General features: G+C 43.0%; 2 protein-coding genes across 2 annotated transcripts in view; both read right to left on the bottom strand.

Moving 5' to 3' along the window:
- Positions 1 to 1390: 1390 nt before the first annotated feature.
- On the bottom strand, positions 1391 to 7488 carry eif3eb (eukaryotic translation initiation factor 3, subunit E, b). The gene is made up of 13 exons (XM_027019577.3): positions 7368 to 7488; positions 6849 to 6966; positions 6445 to 6562; positions 6255 to 6297; positions 5902 to 6006; positions 5090 to 5215; positions 4547 to 4671; positions 4150 to 4276; positions 3674 to 3775; positions 3137 to 3246; positions 2582 to 2684; positions 1970 to 2104; positions 1391 to 1543 (listed from the first exon to the last, which is right to left on the bottom strand). Exons 1-13 carry the CDS (start codon positions 7455 to 7457, stop codon positions 1505 to 1507), a joined length of 1341 nt encoding a protein of 446 aa, XP_026875378.2. The 5' UTR covers positions 7458 to 7488; the 3' UTR covers positions 1391 to 1504.
- A 6378-nt stretch (positions 7489 to 13866) lies between these two features.
- The window catches only part of LOC113583301 (transmembrane protein 74), a 1832-nt gene continuing 1475 nt past the window's right edge, over positions 13867 to 14223 (bottom strand). The window contains exon 2 of the mRNA XM_027019576.3: positions 13867 to 14223. This exon is cut by the window's right edge and continues 838 nt beyond it. Within this exon, the coding sequence (XP_026875377.2) occupies positions 14171 to 14223 (53 nt within the window). The 3' untranslated portion in view covers positions 13867 to 14170.

Genomic DNA, 14223 nt, shown 5'->3' with positions numbered 1-14223 from the left:
ACAAGGAACCCTGATTATATAAACAGAAAGTTTCAACATTTACTTCTTCAGAATTACATGAAAGCACCAGAACAAATGAATCATATTTATAATGTCATCATTGCTTAATGTTTTAAACACTTTAGATTAAGATAGGAACATTTTAACATCATTCAGACAACGGCTCACATCAGATTGTTCTTTCCATATGTCCATTACTTTAGCACTCTAGATCTAACAGCTTTAAGCCCAACCTCAAAAACATTTGCCAGTATGTCTTGCTACTACACCTCAATTACACAGCAGACAAGATGTTTAACAGGGATGCTTGTAGGGTATTCTGTGCATTCATCAACATGCTAACCAGCAGAGGTGGGCTGGAATTGTTGGTTTGGAACAATACTGAGGAAAAAAACCCTCAGGAGTTGAGAGATGACTAAGTGAGTCTCTGCTTCCACCTAGTGGAAAATACACCACTATGACAGCCAGATCTAAAAGTTAGACACTAGATTAACTACAACATTAAAACCAAAAAGAGGTTCATAAGGTTCTTATGTTTCTCAAAAGAAAATTTCAAGTTCTTAAAGCCCATATTTTCCAGGACTGTTCCACTAATCAGACAAAACACAAGTAATACAAACTGAGTTTTTGTTAGGTTTTTTTTTTTTTGGGGGGGGGGGGGGGGTAAATTTGAGCAGTGCCAATAATTCTCTTTATAACTGACAGACACACATAGCCATCTCCCCTTACAAATTTCTTGTCCAATTACTGGCTGAGATTCATTCAGAGGGGAACATTTTTGTGTCATTCAGACGATGGCTCGCGCCATAAATCTTTCCATTACGACAGTACACTTCAGCACTCTGGATCGTGCAGCTTTAAGCCCAAACCTCAAAAAACATGTGCCAGGATGTCTTTCTACTACCCCTCAATTACACAGCAGTCAACGAATGCTGTTTCTTTAAGAAGGCAACTTATATGGTATTCTATGCATTCGTTGGTACGATGATCACCAACGTGCTGGGCTGAAATTGTTGGTTTAGAATGATTCAGAGGGAGGAAAAAACCCTCAGGAGTTTTCCACTAACCCCAACTATTGGAAAGTAGGGTAGAGATGCTTATTTTCATTAGTGCATCAAAATGGTCACAACTCGGTCAGCTATACGAATAACATTCCACACAAACTAATCACCTATTTTAAATACCAAATTCGGAGGTGTATAAATGTTCATTTTTAAAGGCTTCATTGCACAACAAATTGACACCAGAAGTTTAAATGGACATCTGTTAGTTTATTTCAGATATACTGTGTGAAACAGCAGCAGTACGGTGGCTACAAGAAACTGCTCAGAACTGACTGTGTGTACATATTCACCTGGTTGTAAAAAAGGAACGCATTGCAAGTAACGCAACAATCGGGTTAAAAGTGAACTGAAAGGTCTCAACAGGAATGAAGCTAACAAGTTCCTCTCGAACAGGAGAGCAAGAGAGGATGACCACGGAGTCGTCATGTTCTCTTGCCGGTCTAATAGAAGCTGGTGTCCTGGGGAGCCCAGTTAGGCGTCTGGAGAACGAAGCCAAAAAAAACAAAAAAAACCCACACAACACCACACACACACAAAACAAAACAAAGGTTAATGCTCATCAATGTTGTGACAATCAACCTCAGTTAGGGAAGGAATATAATGCTACATTTCCATGTCATGTTTTAATCAGGATTTTCGCGTTCTTCAGTACATCCTGAGAGGTGTGTGCAGGGTGACTGGAGGCTACAAAAACTCAGCAAACTGAGCTAATGCCAGAATCCTTCGGTTACGCTCGCGTCACTTCTGACTGACGGGCGATGGTACTTTTGGTTCATTCAAGGCCAATTAACTGTTTCAAGGAAACAGGACTTTTGTATTAACAACTAGACGGATTAAAAGACGGCTTCAGGGCAGGAGCGAGTGTGAGGGGGAGGATGACCGAGGCCTCTAGCTGAGCACTCTACCTCATTCCTGCTACCGTGACTGAGCTTCTTCTCGATGTTCATGGCCAGCATCTGGCTTCGGAACGACAGGCTCTTGGTCTTCTCGATGACCTGCTGGTACGGTGACACGGCGTTGTTCCCCATCACCACGTGGCCCTGTGGATAGGGGCAGTGCAGTCAGAGTCGGGGCCACATGCACAGACCTCAAACCAGTCACAGTGTTTGTCTAGAGCAATGCTGCGTTTAAACGGAGCCTCGCTCTGGGTTCCCAGAAAGATGCACGTTCTCAAGGCTACTCAAACATGCTCCTGTGCTATGACATTTCATAAGGTATAACACTCCATAACGTTTAATATGACACAAAATGAGAGCTGCTTTGAGGAGGTGGAATGCTGGCACACGCCTAGAGCTTTTGCTAGAAAGCTTAAACACTTAAGTCAGCATGCCCCTTCACTACCCATCAAGTCGCCTAATCGTGCACGATGGCTCCCCGAAGAGATGCAGGACACTGCTGGGAAGATCCAGCGGCCTGCCAGCCTCTTCACAGGAGCTGCTAGCGTCACGCGTCACGTGGCAGGCTGAGCTAACGGGGACAGAAGGGGCCAAGGGAGGGGGGGCGTGCAGCTCCCTCACCAGTTTGGAGTCGATTTTGGCATCCAGCCTCGCGTTGCGGATGAGATTCACTATCCATCGCTCCGCTTCCTCAGGGGTCATGTTCAGCTTGTCTGCCAACATGCTGCAGCAGAGAGAGGGGTGAGGAAGAGGAAAGGAACGAGAGTAAGAAAGGGGTTGTTGGCTTCACAGGTTCAGGCTGCAAACGAGTCAATGGCACAGATGGTGCCTAGCAGAACATACAACTGAGCCGACAGAACGCAGTGAACATCACCGCCATCTGAACATTGAACCTGAAAACAAAAACAAAACAAAAAAAAAAAAAACAGGAGTGACAAAGGCTTGGATCAAAGTGGCAGGCTTGCGTGCACATGCTCACAAAAGATTCTCGGATTTTTTTTTCCCCCTTCCTTTTTATCATGGTTTCGTCTCAACGCTGCTGCCGCTGGAAACGCACTCCCCATAGGCAGCTTTGGCTACAATCCTGTTACTCTTGGCAGGCGAGCTGGTGCGCGGCGGGCTAACCCCAATTTACAGCGCCAAGAGGATTAGTGGCCCACGCCGCTGGGGCGTTACCTGATGCTGATGCACTGATGAATCCGGCAAAATGTCTCGAAGATGAACAGGCGAGCGTTCTCGATGAAATCCTCCAAACAAGCTACCAGGAAGAAATCATTCACCAGCACCTAGAAAATATGAATGTTAAATTACCCACAACAGTTTAACAGGGCTATATCTGGCAGTAACTCAAATACAGGGGGAAGGGGAATAAAGTGTAATTAATTTTTCTTTTTATGTGGAGCGTGTAGTGTAGATACCCACTCAGCCTAAAGGGAGGCCTGGGGGTGAACAACGGTAATACTGGCATGACTGGACCATCGTAACTTCACTTTATGGCTGTTTTCGATTATCTTAAATAGATTAAAGAAGGTGCAAGTGTTGAGGTTCTGTGTATGTGGTAAAAGAAAGCAGGGGAGATGCAACACAAAACACCTATGTAGGATGTCACCAAAATACTAAACCCTATACTGCAGCTGATCCCATGTCAGTTCCCTATAGCCACAGTTGCATGGCTGAAAGAGTAGGACAGTGTTAAGCAAAGTGTTAACTTACTGACTCACACTCCCTGAGTTTCTTCTGAGCACTGTCAAAGTCAAAGTTCACATACAGGCACTCCACAAACTCTGTGATGGGATCCTTGTACGTGTAGGACTCCTGCGGTGAGAGGACAGAAACATGGCTCAAGCGTAACCCCTCGATGACCCCTGGAGGCTAGCGACACGCTGTCGTGGCGCTTGTCATCTCACAGGGGGAGATGGGCCCACTCCTCCTCCTCATGACCACACTTTAAAATGGAACATTTCTAGTTTATACACTAAAATGGGAGTTTATGGGACCTTGGGAGCAATAAACAGACAAAACCAATCTACGAAATTCATAACCATAGAGAGCGTTTGTTTTAGCCAATATCAGAACAGGTTGTAACAGCAAAACAATGATAAAATTCCTTCACAGGCTCCAGGTTTCGTGACCAGGAGGCAGAATGATGGCCATGCTGCGGCTCGGGCCGGGGCTGCGTTCTGTGATACCTGCTGGATGACTTTGACCAGGTCTTTGAGAACCTGTCTGCGCTTCCTTACGTCCTTGTTGGTAATGACGGCCGTGGTGAGGTAGCGCAGGATGTGCGGACACATCGTCTGAATGGCATTCAGGTACCTGCAGAACAGGAAGGGATCAAAGTTACATTCATATGCTGAGGAAGCTTGTGTCACAGACTTAGGGCAGCAAACTCATTAGACCCTTTTCTGCACCACGGTTATTCCAAGCACGTAGATCTTTCCCAAGAGCCGACATGGGGCCGTGGCGCTTGTTAACCCGCCGAGCGAGCAGGCACCGCTGCCTCCCCGACCTTCTGGAATGGGATGAAACTAAAGGGACGAAACTAAAGGGGCGCCTCTTCAGCAGGCGCGGTGATGGCATACTCACTGGGGCTGGTAGAGGAAGAGCTCGATGATGTTGTCTCTGCCTTTGGGATGGTTGAAGAACACAAAGAGAGACCAGTGAATGAGCCATGTGCGCTGCTGCAGGGACTGGAGAGGGGAGCTCACAGACTGTGGAGGTAGAACATGAGCACTTATGGGCGTGTGGGTCGAATTATTATGAATTTACTAAACGATTAACCCCATTTATGACTAAGAGCAATGTCACCTTGTTGCTATATTCAAGTCAGTATGTAATCTCTACCTCTGATCGGGCTACTGTTAAAGCCATTACATAGTAGCAAATACACTTGGATGAAGTCCTAAAATGTGAATAAAACCTTACATGTCTCTTACTGGACTGCAGAGACTGAGCCAACACCCCATCTAATGCTGTGCCCTACAGAACTGACTAACCACAACTACGCCAGTGTAATTAATACCGTAGGCGATGGCATGACCCCAATAAATACAGAATAAGATACAGTAATAACCTCCTGACAGGTGGGCTGGACCAGCTGAAGGTCAGCCGCCATATGAGAAGGCTTACGTTGTTGTCAATGGTCTCCCGGAGGCGGGTCAGGTCCTCCATGGCTGCCTCCCAGTTCTGCATGAGGATCTCGGAGGCAAGCTTCCCCCACAGCGAGCTCAGGGCATTCCTGTCCGTGGAAGGGACCTGGCAGGGCGTGGTTACACAGAGGCCGGTCATACATTTTAGGCAACAGGATGCATGGTGTCTTTAGAATGGAGGGTGGTGGCAAAGCTGTGAAGATGGAGAGCTCAACATGAAGCCTCCCCAGAATGCTAAGGGGAAGGCCAGGCTGCATGAGCTTAATGTCCCTGGCTCCTGCTGACTCCAATTCCTGAGCCCAGAGGCCATAAAATCCCAGGCTGCGTAATGGCCTGAATGTCATTAAAAGGGCTGTCTGTGTCTGGTGTGTCTGTGTTGTTCCCAATCTTTGTGGCAATCGTTTGTCAGACTTATGAAACTCAATATACTGCCATAAAGTCCGCCTGACCACCGTATTAAGAAGAGCGTACACTTCTGGTCTCAAATTTCTATCCCCATTACTGTTTAAAACATACTGAATCATTAAGAAAAGTAATGTTTAGGGTTTTTTTTATGTTACATCCTGTTTTAAATAAGAAATACTCATTACAGTTCAAATTACAATTCAAACACCAATACTTTGCTACAATTCTTAAGGTCACCAAGTATCCTAAAACTCATCACTAATACTCTGGACTCAAATATATGCTCCACATACACTCTCAGTACTGTTCACCATGTCATCCATTGACAATCTAAATACATTTCTGCCAAAGAGAAAGAAGTGGTGCTGTGAAGAGCAAGAAACTCACCAACACACGAAAGAAGTAGAGATATTCCGCAGCACCAGAGTAGTTGCCACACTCATACTGGAACTTTGCATAACGGTAAAGTGTGTCCAAGTACTCCTGACGAAACTGTGGGTCAAAATACAAGAGCAACTGACAGGTTATTCTTGTATGAAATGGGATGCCGTTAGGAGTAACTCTTAAGTGAGTATTTCACCTTTGTTGAAAGCAAAGCCCTACAACCCTAGTTTCCATTTAAAGTAGCACTCCCAGTCAGTGGGTTCAGAAGCACACTCTGCATGCAGCAGATCTACCAAAACACAAATTACAAATGGGAGGTAGTGTCACACGTGAGTTACTCACATTGAGTTACTTACATTGTGTTTATCTGCCAAATAGTCAAACAGCATCCTCCCATCTCTTTAAAAAGAACAAAAATAAATAAATCTTGAATTACCAAAGTAAAAGTTTGCTGTGTATTCAACACCCATTATAACAAGAATAAAAAAAAAACAATCATATACAACCAAAAAAACCCAAAACACCTCATCCGTATTACATGCCCACCTGGTAGACTGCATTTGCCGGGTGGTCTCAGGGTCTTCAAACATCTTGACAATGGGCTCGGTCTCCGCCTGGAGCTGCTTCAGCTGAGCCACCACTGCCGTCCTCTTCTCTCTCAGTGCTGCAGGCATGAAAGAGTCAGGAAGGCCGCGGAGAAGCATCTCCCGGTTGAAGTGTCTTAGCTGCACCTCAGACCGGATTCTAAAGCGTTTTCTAGTTCACCTCGGCATTGCAGTTCCATTTCAGATTTACTAGCATTTAACAACTTGAAGTACACGAACGTGCCGCAATAACCGAAGTTCCGGTTATTAGGCCTAAACAAGTCAAGCAAACGTTAACCTAAGATGTGGCGATATCTATGAGACATTAATCTACGCTTGCTCATGTGAGAAAGGAGGCACGCTTACAGTGTGGAATATCTTTGTCGGGATAAAGATTCTTATACACATCCATGGCGAAGTCCACCATGTTTGTGTCACTAAGGAGGTCCAGCTTTCCTTGGAGGAGTTCCTTCTCATTGTAAATCTGAAACGAAGATAAATAACAGTCACACGGAATTTTACAGCAAGCTAGCGTTAGCTAACAGCCACCCAGCCATTTCTCCCAGTAACCAGCTAGCGCTTTACCACGCTCCTAGAAAAGAAAAGATTAACTAGCAAGATGCTAATGACATCCGCTGTTTTATTTCTATTTAAATACTCGATCAGGTCATGTTTAAGTAAACAGCTAGTTAACAATTTGACAGGGAAACCTGCTTCAGAGGCTGAAATACAAACGATAGTAGCTAGATGTTTTAGCTGTGAGCTGAAGAACTGACTCAGGCTAGCTGGTCGGCTGCGACACGTGGATCAGAGCAAACAAGATAATGCTTTATAAAAAAAAAAACACGACAAACTTTAAACTGTTTACCATTATCAATTCCCTACCTCTTTAACAGAAAGAAATTCCAACAACGGAAACACAAGATGCCGGTCTAAAAAATGTGCGATCTTGGTAGTCAGATCGTACTCCGCCATTTTGAAAAGAGAACTGATTGAAAAAGCTTTATTGAAACCCCTCTATTCGTTCACTTTTCAACTGAGCACACAACCCGTATCGTTATAATGGAAATGGATTCGTTTTCCAGAGGTCGTCCACACAGAGAAACAAATACCCCTGGGCCTCCGCTTAAAAATAGGATGGTGAATTTTTTGTCAAGGAGAAAGGTTTTTTGTTTTGTTTTGTTTTTTTGCTTGTTTATAAAACAAGCGTCCAGTGCGTTCGTGCTTGCTTGGTGTGTAAGGTGTAGGTTACGCATGTGGCCAACTCTTTGAAGCTGCAATTGTACAATTCAAAGCAAAGGATACATCAGAACTTTACGGCATACATTATTTTCAAAACTACTGCTCCCTAAAGTACAAACAAACAAATTAATTAATTAATTAACTTGGAGTTTAAGGTGAAGCAAGTCCAATAGAAATCCAGGAAGAGCTCACCACGGATCTCTCAGATGTTCAAACATCCCAGCTACCATAGTCGAATAATTGCCGTAAAAAAGCCCCACTTAAGACAGATATTATACACTGTTTTCATTTTAAGCTCTTGAAAATGACATTCAGGTCTACTGTGCAGTTAGACTAATTAGCTTTTGTCATAATTGGAATGCATCTTATTTTATACACATATAACTGATAAAACTGGTTTTACACTTAGAGTTTACAGCACTCTGACTGTGTCTATGGATAAAATCTGACCTGCTCAATAAAACTAAATAAATAAATAAAAATAAAATAAAACAAACTGTCCAAGCTAGTATCCAATCCAGTAACGTCTGTCTGTATATACATATAAGCAGTAACAATGTTACTTTTCAATTCTTTAAAAAGTATTGCAAATGGAGACATGATCTATCTAACTTGGAAAAGTCACTTCTGGCATAGGTTTCAAAATGTATTTATGGGAGGTATAAACCACAGCAGCAAATGCCACTATATCATTTTGCATTTGTTATGCTCTAAAAACAGAACCAAATGCCTCAACAAAGTGATAGAAGTTAAAAGCAAAACGCATATTTCAAATTATTCCATTTCCACTACCTCCATTGTCTGTTTTCATTTTTGTGAGATATAGTCAACCACGAATATATAAAATGCACTAAGAAAACATCAAATACCACACTAAGAAACATTTCTAATTAGGAATATTTACTGAAAATGACTAGATTTAGGCAATTCAAAAGATACAGTGCTGTATGTGGTCCCAAATGAATTAGACTAAGTAGTTGACAACTTCACAGGGCATGTGTGGACCTGCAGTTAATACATACATTGTAACATCTGCAATTTCTCTTATTCTGTGCCCATTTGAGTAAACTGGAGTACACTACAATTAATTAAATTTTTAAAAATTACATTAATAGATACTTTTATTTGTGCTCATGGGGAAAGTGGGTTTGCCGCATTTCATCACAAACTCACAGCATTACCTATAGACAAACTTCTACACACCTCATACAACATCACAAAGTCATCAGTTGACAAACCCACACATATACACATCTGGCACCTTGCCAACAGATTAGGCAGGCCAGATCAGCTTGACATCCTCAGTATTATATACATATCCTGTTTAAGTAAAGCAAAGGATGACGTTTCTTATCTGTGAACACAAGATGTTGTTTCAGGGAGCTGGAGCCTAGCAACTCTGCAGCAAAGGTCACAAGAGCGATCGGTCTGCCCTTCCCTGGTTAATTATTGCAATAAATGTGACAGAAATCATTCCCAACTTTGATAAGAACAAACACCCCCCCCCCCCCCCCTCACACACACACACACACACACACACACACACATGGGTAGGTGACTGTGGTGGGGTGTCATTGTGGCATTTTCCCATTACATTACCGAAGCTGATTTATATGAGACAGAGGCGAAGGAGGAGAGGTGAACAGCAGGAGTGATAAGAGGAGTCTCCATTACTCGGGAGGCCAAATTGCTCTAACCTGCACCTATTTTAGATCCAACTAGGTCTTATGATTCCCCAACGCCACTCTCGAGGTTTTGATGGGGCGCCTCCTCGTCGTATTGCTCCCTGCTCCTTATGAGCACACGGCTTTGACAGACACTCTCCTTTATTCTAAAACGCTGTAGGAGCCGGTTGCGGGCGTACCGCCACGGTAACCAAAAGACTGTAGAAGCTCTGTCTCCCAGGGAGAGTCCCATGTTGCAGCGTTTGTCTTCTGACTTGCATTATTGATGTCGAACTCTGGCTGACAATCATCTGAATAGAAGAATATTAATAGACCGTATCCATGCATCCATCTGTGCACTCAGTTCTGCGTCCCAAAGTGTTGTCCCTCGCATGCTTTGGCTGTACGTTTCAAAGTGTTAGCACAGGTTAAATCATGCGGCTCAGTCATCCGTCAGAATAGAGGCTTGCGACTGAACTTCTGATGATGTAGTCATATAGTTTTTTTCCAGCCTTAACCATGGGGGCAAGTGTATCGTCGCTGCTTTGAGACTGGAAACAAAAGCATGCTTTCATCCAAAGTTGCATTACCTAGGGAGCTATGAGCCTTTTCTCGTCTTGAACCCGGCAGGACCCGATGCTTCCCTACAAACGGCTTGGTGCGGTAGTTACCAAAGCCTCGGCGCCCTGTGCACTTAAAACAGGCAATCGATACAGGAGAAAAACTTTTAATCTCCATGCTACAGCACTGTCGACGTAAATGCAGTGGGCCTTGGTGTAAGAGCAGTATAAATCAGAGCAGAGAGAAGGGAAGCCATTCTGCCTCCAGATTAACCTCATCCCATCCAGTGGGCTAAATCATGCACAGAATTATGGGACATAGGTTATGAGGCCTCCACTCCCACGTACAGCCTCCTCAGATGCCCAGCAGCCTCGGCCCCGCCCCCTTGCTGATGAGTCGGCACTTTTCTGTGCGATGTGTAAAAAAGTGAACGACTGGCTCACGCTGGCTGACAGATGGCCTGTGCATAAAAAGTCACAGAGACCTCTTCTGTGTCCGGAAAGATCCTTTGTGACTGAGCAGGTGGAAACCTGTGGGAAAGATTCGGAACTAATGCTCCAAGTTGGACGACATAAATAAATCTATTCCATGGACTATGTACAGTATCTGCTTTTGCATAATATATTTGTGTGCTGGTGCCGAGGGGCTGTTCTAGAGCAAAACAAACTGCACCTGAGTCCCGGTGATCCACAGCGCAGCTCGGAAATTTACCAAGAGGTATTACTCCCACCGATGCGTTGCGCAAACTCAGACCTCAGCCGAGATCTCTCCTTAGCAACAGGGGGACTTGGTTTCTATGGATATGTGCCCTGTGCGTGCTTGCACAGGACAGCTGAGAGACAAAAGGACACTGGTGTGTGGGCGACATGAGCCCGATCACAGCTGACACTCATCAACTCATTATCTATGCAACGGCACTCTATTCACACAGGGAGGAGTGTATAAGCAGGGAAGTTAAAAGGTGCGTTTGGAAGATAAGGCACTTGTTCTGAGAGTGAGAGCAAGAGAAATATCACCACTACTGAAGCTGTGGCTCTTAGTAAGTCCATTTAAATCTGATTATATATGAGTAACCACTGTGTATTGTGATAGTTGTAGTAAAAAAATGCAGTGAAATACACACAGAATGTTTCAGAGTTGTATCTTTGCACTTTGCTTGCACAGCTGTTGAAAGTGCTGTGTCCGAAAAGTCCTGTTTCTCTGGAAACCCCATGTACTTCACAACACACACACTCTCTCTCTCTCTCTCTCTCTCTCTCTCTCTCTACATATATATTCATATTGAGTTTGTTTATATATTCTAAGTATTTTTAACTCAATACCATTTGTCTCTTGGATGTGTTGCGTTTTGTTTGTATGTTCTAGAGGCCTATTTAAAGTTCTCTTGCTCAAACACAACTCCCTCTTCCTGTCATTCACTCTCAAAGGAGGGGGAACAACCTCACCAGCCCTCCTGGGGCTCATTACCTTCAGAATCTGGGCTAAAGGAAAGTATGAAATCCTTTGAAAACATGGCCTGTTTTTTCTGTTTGCTTCACCTACGGGGCACATGGAAAAAAAAAACCTCCATACCTCCATGCAGAAGCATGCTACACCCCATCCTATTGTGTCCCTCTGTTTCAGCTGCCAAGTTCTTAGAAAAGGCATAGTGAAATTGGCAGTGGAGACCTATTTTTGCAGAACTCAATGTAAATTGTACATGCGGTCATTTGTTTTATTAGCAGTACTAATTCCTTCCCTCTATCCCATTTTATAATCTTTTACTGGACTGAAGTGCAGTTCATTTGCAAATCCCTTGCCAGAAATGCACCACCCCCCACTTACTGTCATATAAAGACCTCTTTTGAATATTCATTAACAGAGAGCAATTACTGTATCATTCATCAGTTTTACATTACTGCTCTTATTCTGGTTTATTAAATGTGTCTTCTGGAAATTAGTTTGTATAACTAAATGCTTCATATCACTGATAGAACTGATCTCACCATACAAGAGGCAAATTACTATGTCAGGTCAATACAATACCTATCTATAGTGGTGTCTCCAGCAACATTGACAGTGTGTTTAATTTTCTTATTGAGAAATGGATTTCACTACTAATACACATTCATCTAAGCAGCAAATGATGGGTGGGTCCTTTTTCGCTTCATGGACATTTCTCCACATTAAGTCCTACTGACTTTTGCCTTGCCTTCTCATTTTGCCATTGCTATGCGACAAACTCTGGGTAACAAGCATTACTTTGTTGAACAAGAAATTAAATGTCAAGAACCTTATATCTGTGGTCATCCTATCCATGACCTTACCATACATGGAATAGAAAAACAGGGTAAATACAAAATTAGCTATTCAATCTTTGGTGTCTGTGATAAAAGTGTATGCATTTACGACTGTATCTTTGTATGTTGGCTCCCTTGGAATGGCCACACCCATGCCCTTGACCCCCTAGTGACCCCATCATCAAGCCAATCTCATTTCCTGTTGCCAGCTGCCCTCACTGATTACACTAAGAGAGCGTAGAGAAGGGGGGGGGGGAGATAGCTCCTACAGTGTAATATCAACAACAGAGAAGCCTCTGGGTATTACTGGCTAATCTCAGTAACATACATCAGTCCTTGTTAGTACAGGCAGGGAAAAGACCACGCCACAAGTATCTATATAACATTTCACTGAGTTAAGAAATTTTGGATTCCTCAGTTTAATATGATGTATGTATTGCATATTCCATTACAAATTTCAGTTAAGGAAACAAAAACACCTCAGAAACAGAACTAATAATATTTTAAAAGTCACCATTCAGTGTATAAGTATTTTTCTCTCGCTCTCTCAGTCTCTAGGCTCTCTTTCAAAGCCACTCACAGAAAGCCACTAGGCTTTCTTACAACCTTGGCTTATTAGCAACTGGCAGCTTTACATACCATTAGCTCTCATCACTCACCATTTGTATGTGAATGGCAAATTGTACCCTTAAGTAAAGGGTCCACATATATAGCTATTAAAGCACACTTCTAATGTGATAGCCTGACCAAAAGGCTCTTTGATGTGGCTTGTACAACAGTGTTGCTGGGAAGGGTGGGATAATCCGATCTAGCCGACAGGAAGCATTTCTCATTTGGAAGTTGCCGCGCACAGCATTCCTCAGCAATGTGAGAAAGGCTATTGCTTTTCCACGGCCTCTGAAGCCACAGACCTGCAAAAGAGCCCTAGTGGTAACAAAGGGCAGGTGAAGAGCAATCAAAGTCATAGCAGCCTGAAACAGACTACACACATACACACATGCAGTGCAAAACACACATGCAGTACAAACACATTTGTCTTTTTTTCCCCTCAAGAATGGGAACACTTCCAGTAATTGCTCAATCTTTTCTATTCGTTCTAATTTTGCAGTAAAGGACTTAGTATTTGTAAATACAATAAATTATGTTGCCACTTTGAGAGTGTTCTTTCAAGTCATACTGTGTCTCCAAAGAAATTAGTTTGTCATGGTAAATGGTATGGTATTCCCACAGGAATAGTGCACTCAGAGGGTTTACTGATTAGTGAAATGAGTGCATTCGTGTGTGTGTGTGTGTGTGTATGTGTACATGGTAACACAGGGATTGTGCACTCTGTTCATTACAAATGTAAGCAAAGCATTCATTCCTATGAATGTGCACTTATACACTGGATGTACATGCAAATGCAGAAGATAATTTGACTTAGATATGCAACATCTGCATGGTGAGGCAAACCAAACTGGAGGAGACAAAATACAAAAATACTGAGGAAATATCTGTGTGGTATTTTTCATATAATAATTATGTTGCAAAATAGGTTGTGTGTGTGTGTGTGTGTGTGTGTGTGTGTGTGTGTGTGTGTGTGTGTGTGTGTGTGCACAAAAATGCTAGATGGTCCCACAGTAGCTATATTATTCCCACACTGTATGTTTACTATGACACATATACCTCACAATCACCACTCTCATGCAAGGAAATGATTCACAGGAACTTGACATAGATTCCATAGTTAGCTGTTTCTCCAAACATTCATGGTTTAGCATTTAGTTTACTTTCAGGGTTCATTCTATAACAAAGCAACACCACACACACATTTAATATTTGGTTTCCTTGTCCTCTGAAGAATTATAGGACTGTTCAAAAAATTGTTTTATTTGGTACTGACAGTTATTGTCAGTGACTTGCCTAGACCAGAGCATGCACACACGGTTACCGCAGTACAGGTTCAGGTCGAGATTTCAACAGGTATTTCATCATCATCAAGAGACAAGTGTGACG

This window comes from Electrophorus electricus, chromosome 6 (assembly GCF_041902795.1).
Source record: "Electrophorus electricus isolate QZ-2024a chromosome 6, ASM4190279v1, whole genome shotgun sequence".
Classification (NCBI taxonomy): domain Eukaryota; kingdom Metazoa; phylum Chordata; class Actinopteri; order Gymnotiformes; family Gymnotidae; genus Electrophorus; species Electrophorus electricus.
This window is presented reverse-complemented; position numbering and strand designations above follow the sequence as displayed.

What these genes read in the sequence shown, in the direction of transcription:
- eif3eb (XM_027019577.3), bottom strand. Translation starts at nt 7,457, where the DNA reads ATGGCGGAGTACGATCTGACTACCAAGATCGCACATTTTTTAGACCGG. An exon ending in ATTTGGCAGATAAACACAAT is followed by an intron (nt 6,007 to 6,254) that starts GTAAGTAACTCA and finishes TTTGACCCACAG; the next exon opens with TTTCGTCAGGAGTACTTGGA. An exon ending in CCAAAATCGACTCCAAACTG is followed by an intron (nt 2,105 to 2,581) that starts GTGAGGGAGCTG and finishes CCCTATCCACAG; the next exon opens with GGCCACGTGGTGATGGGGAA.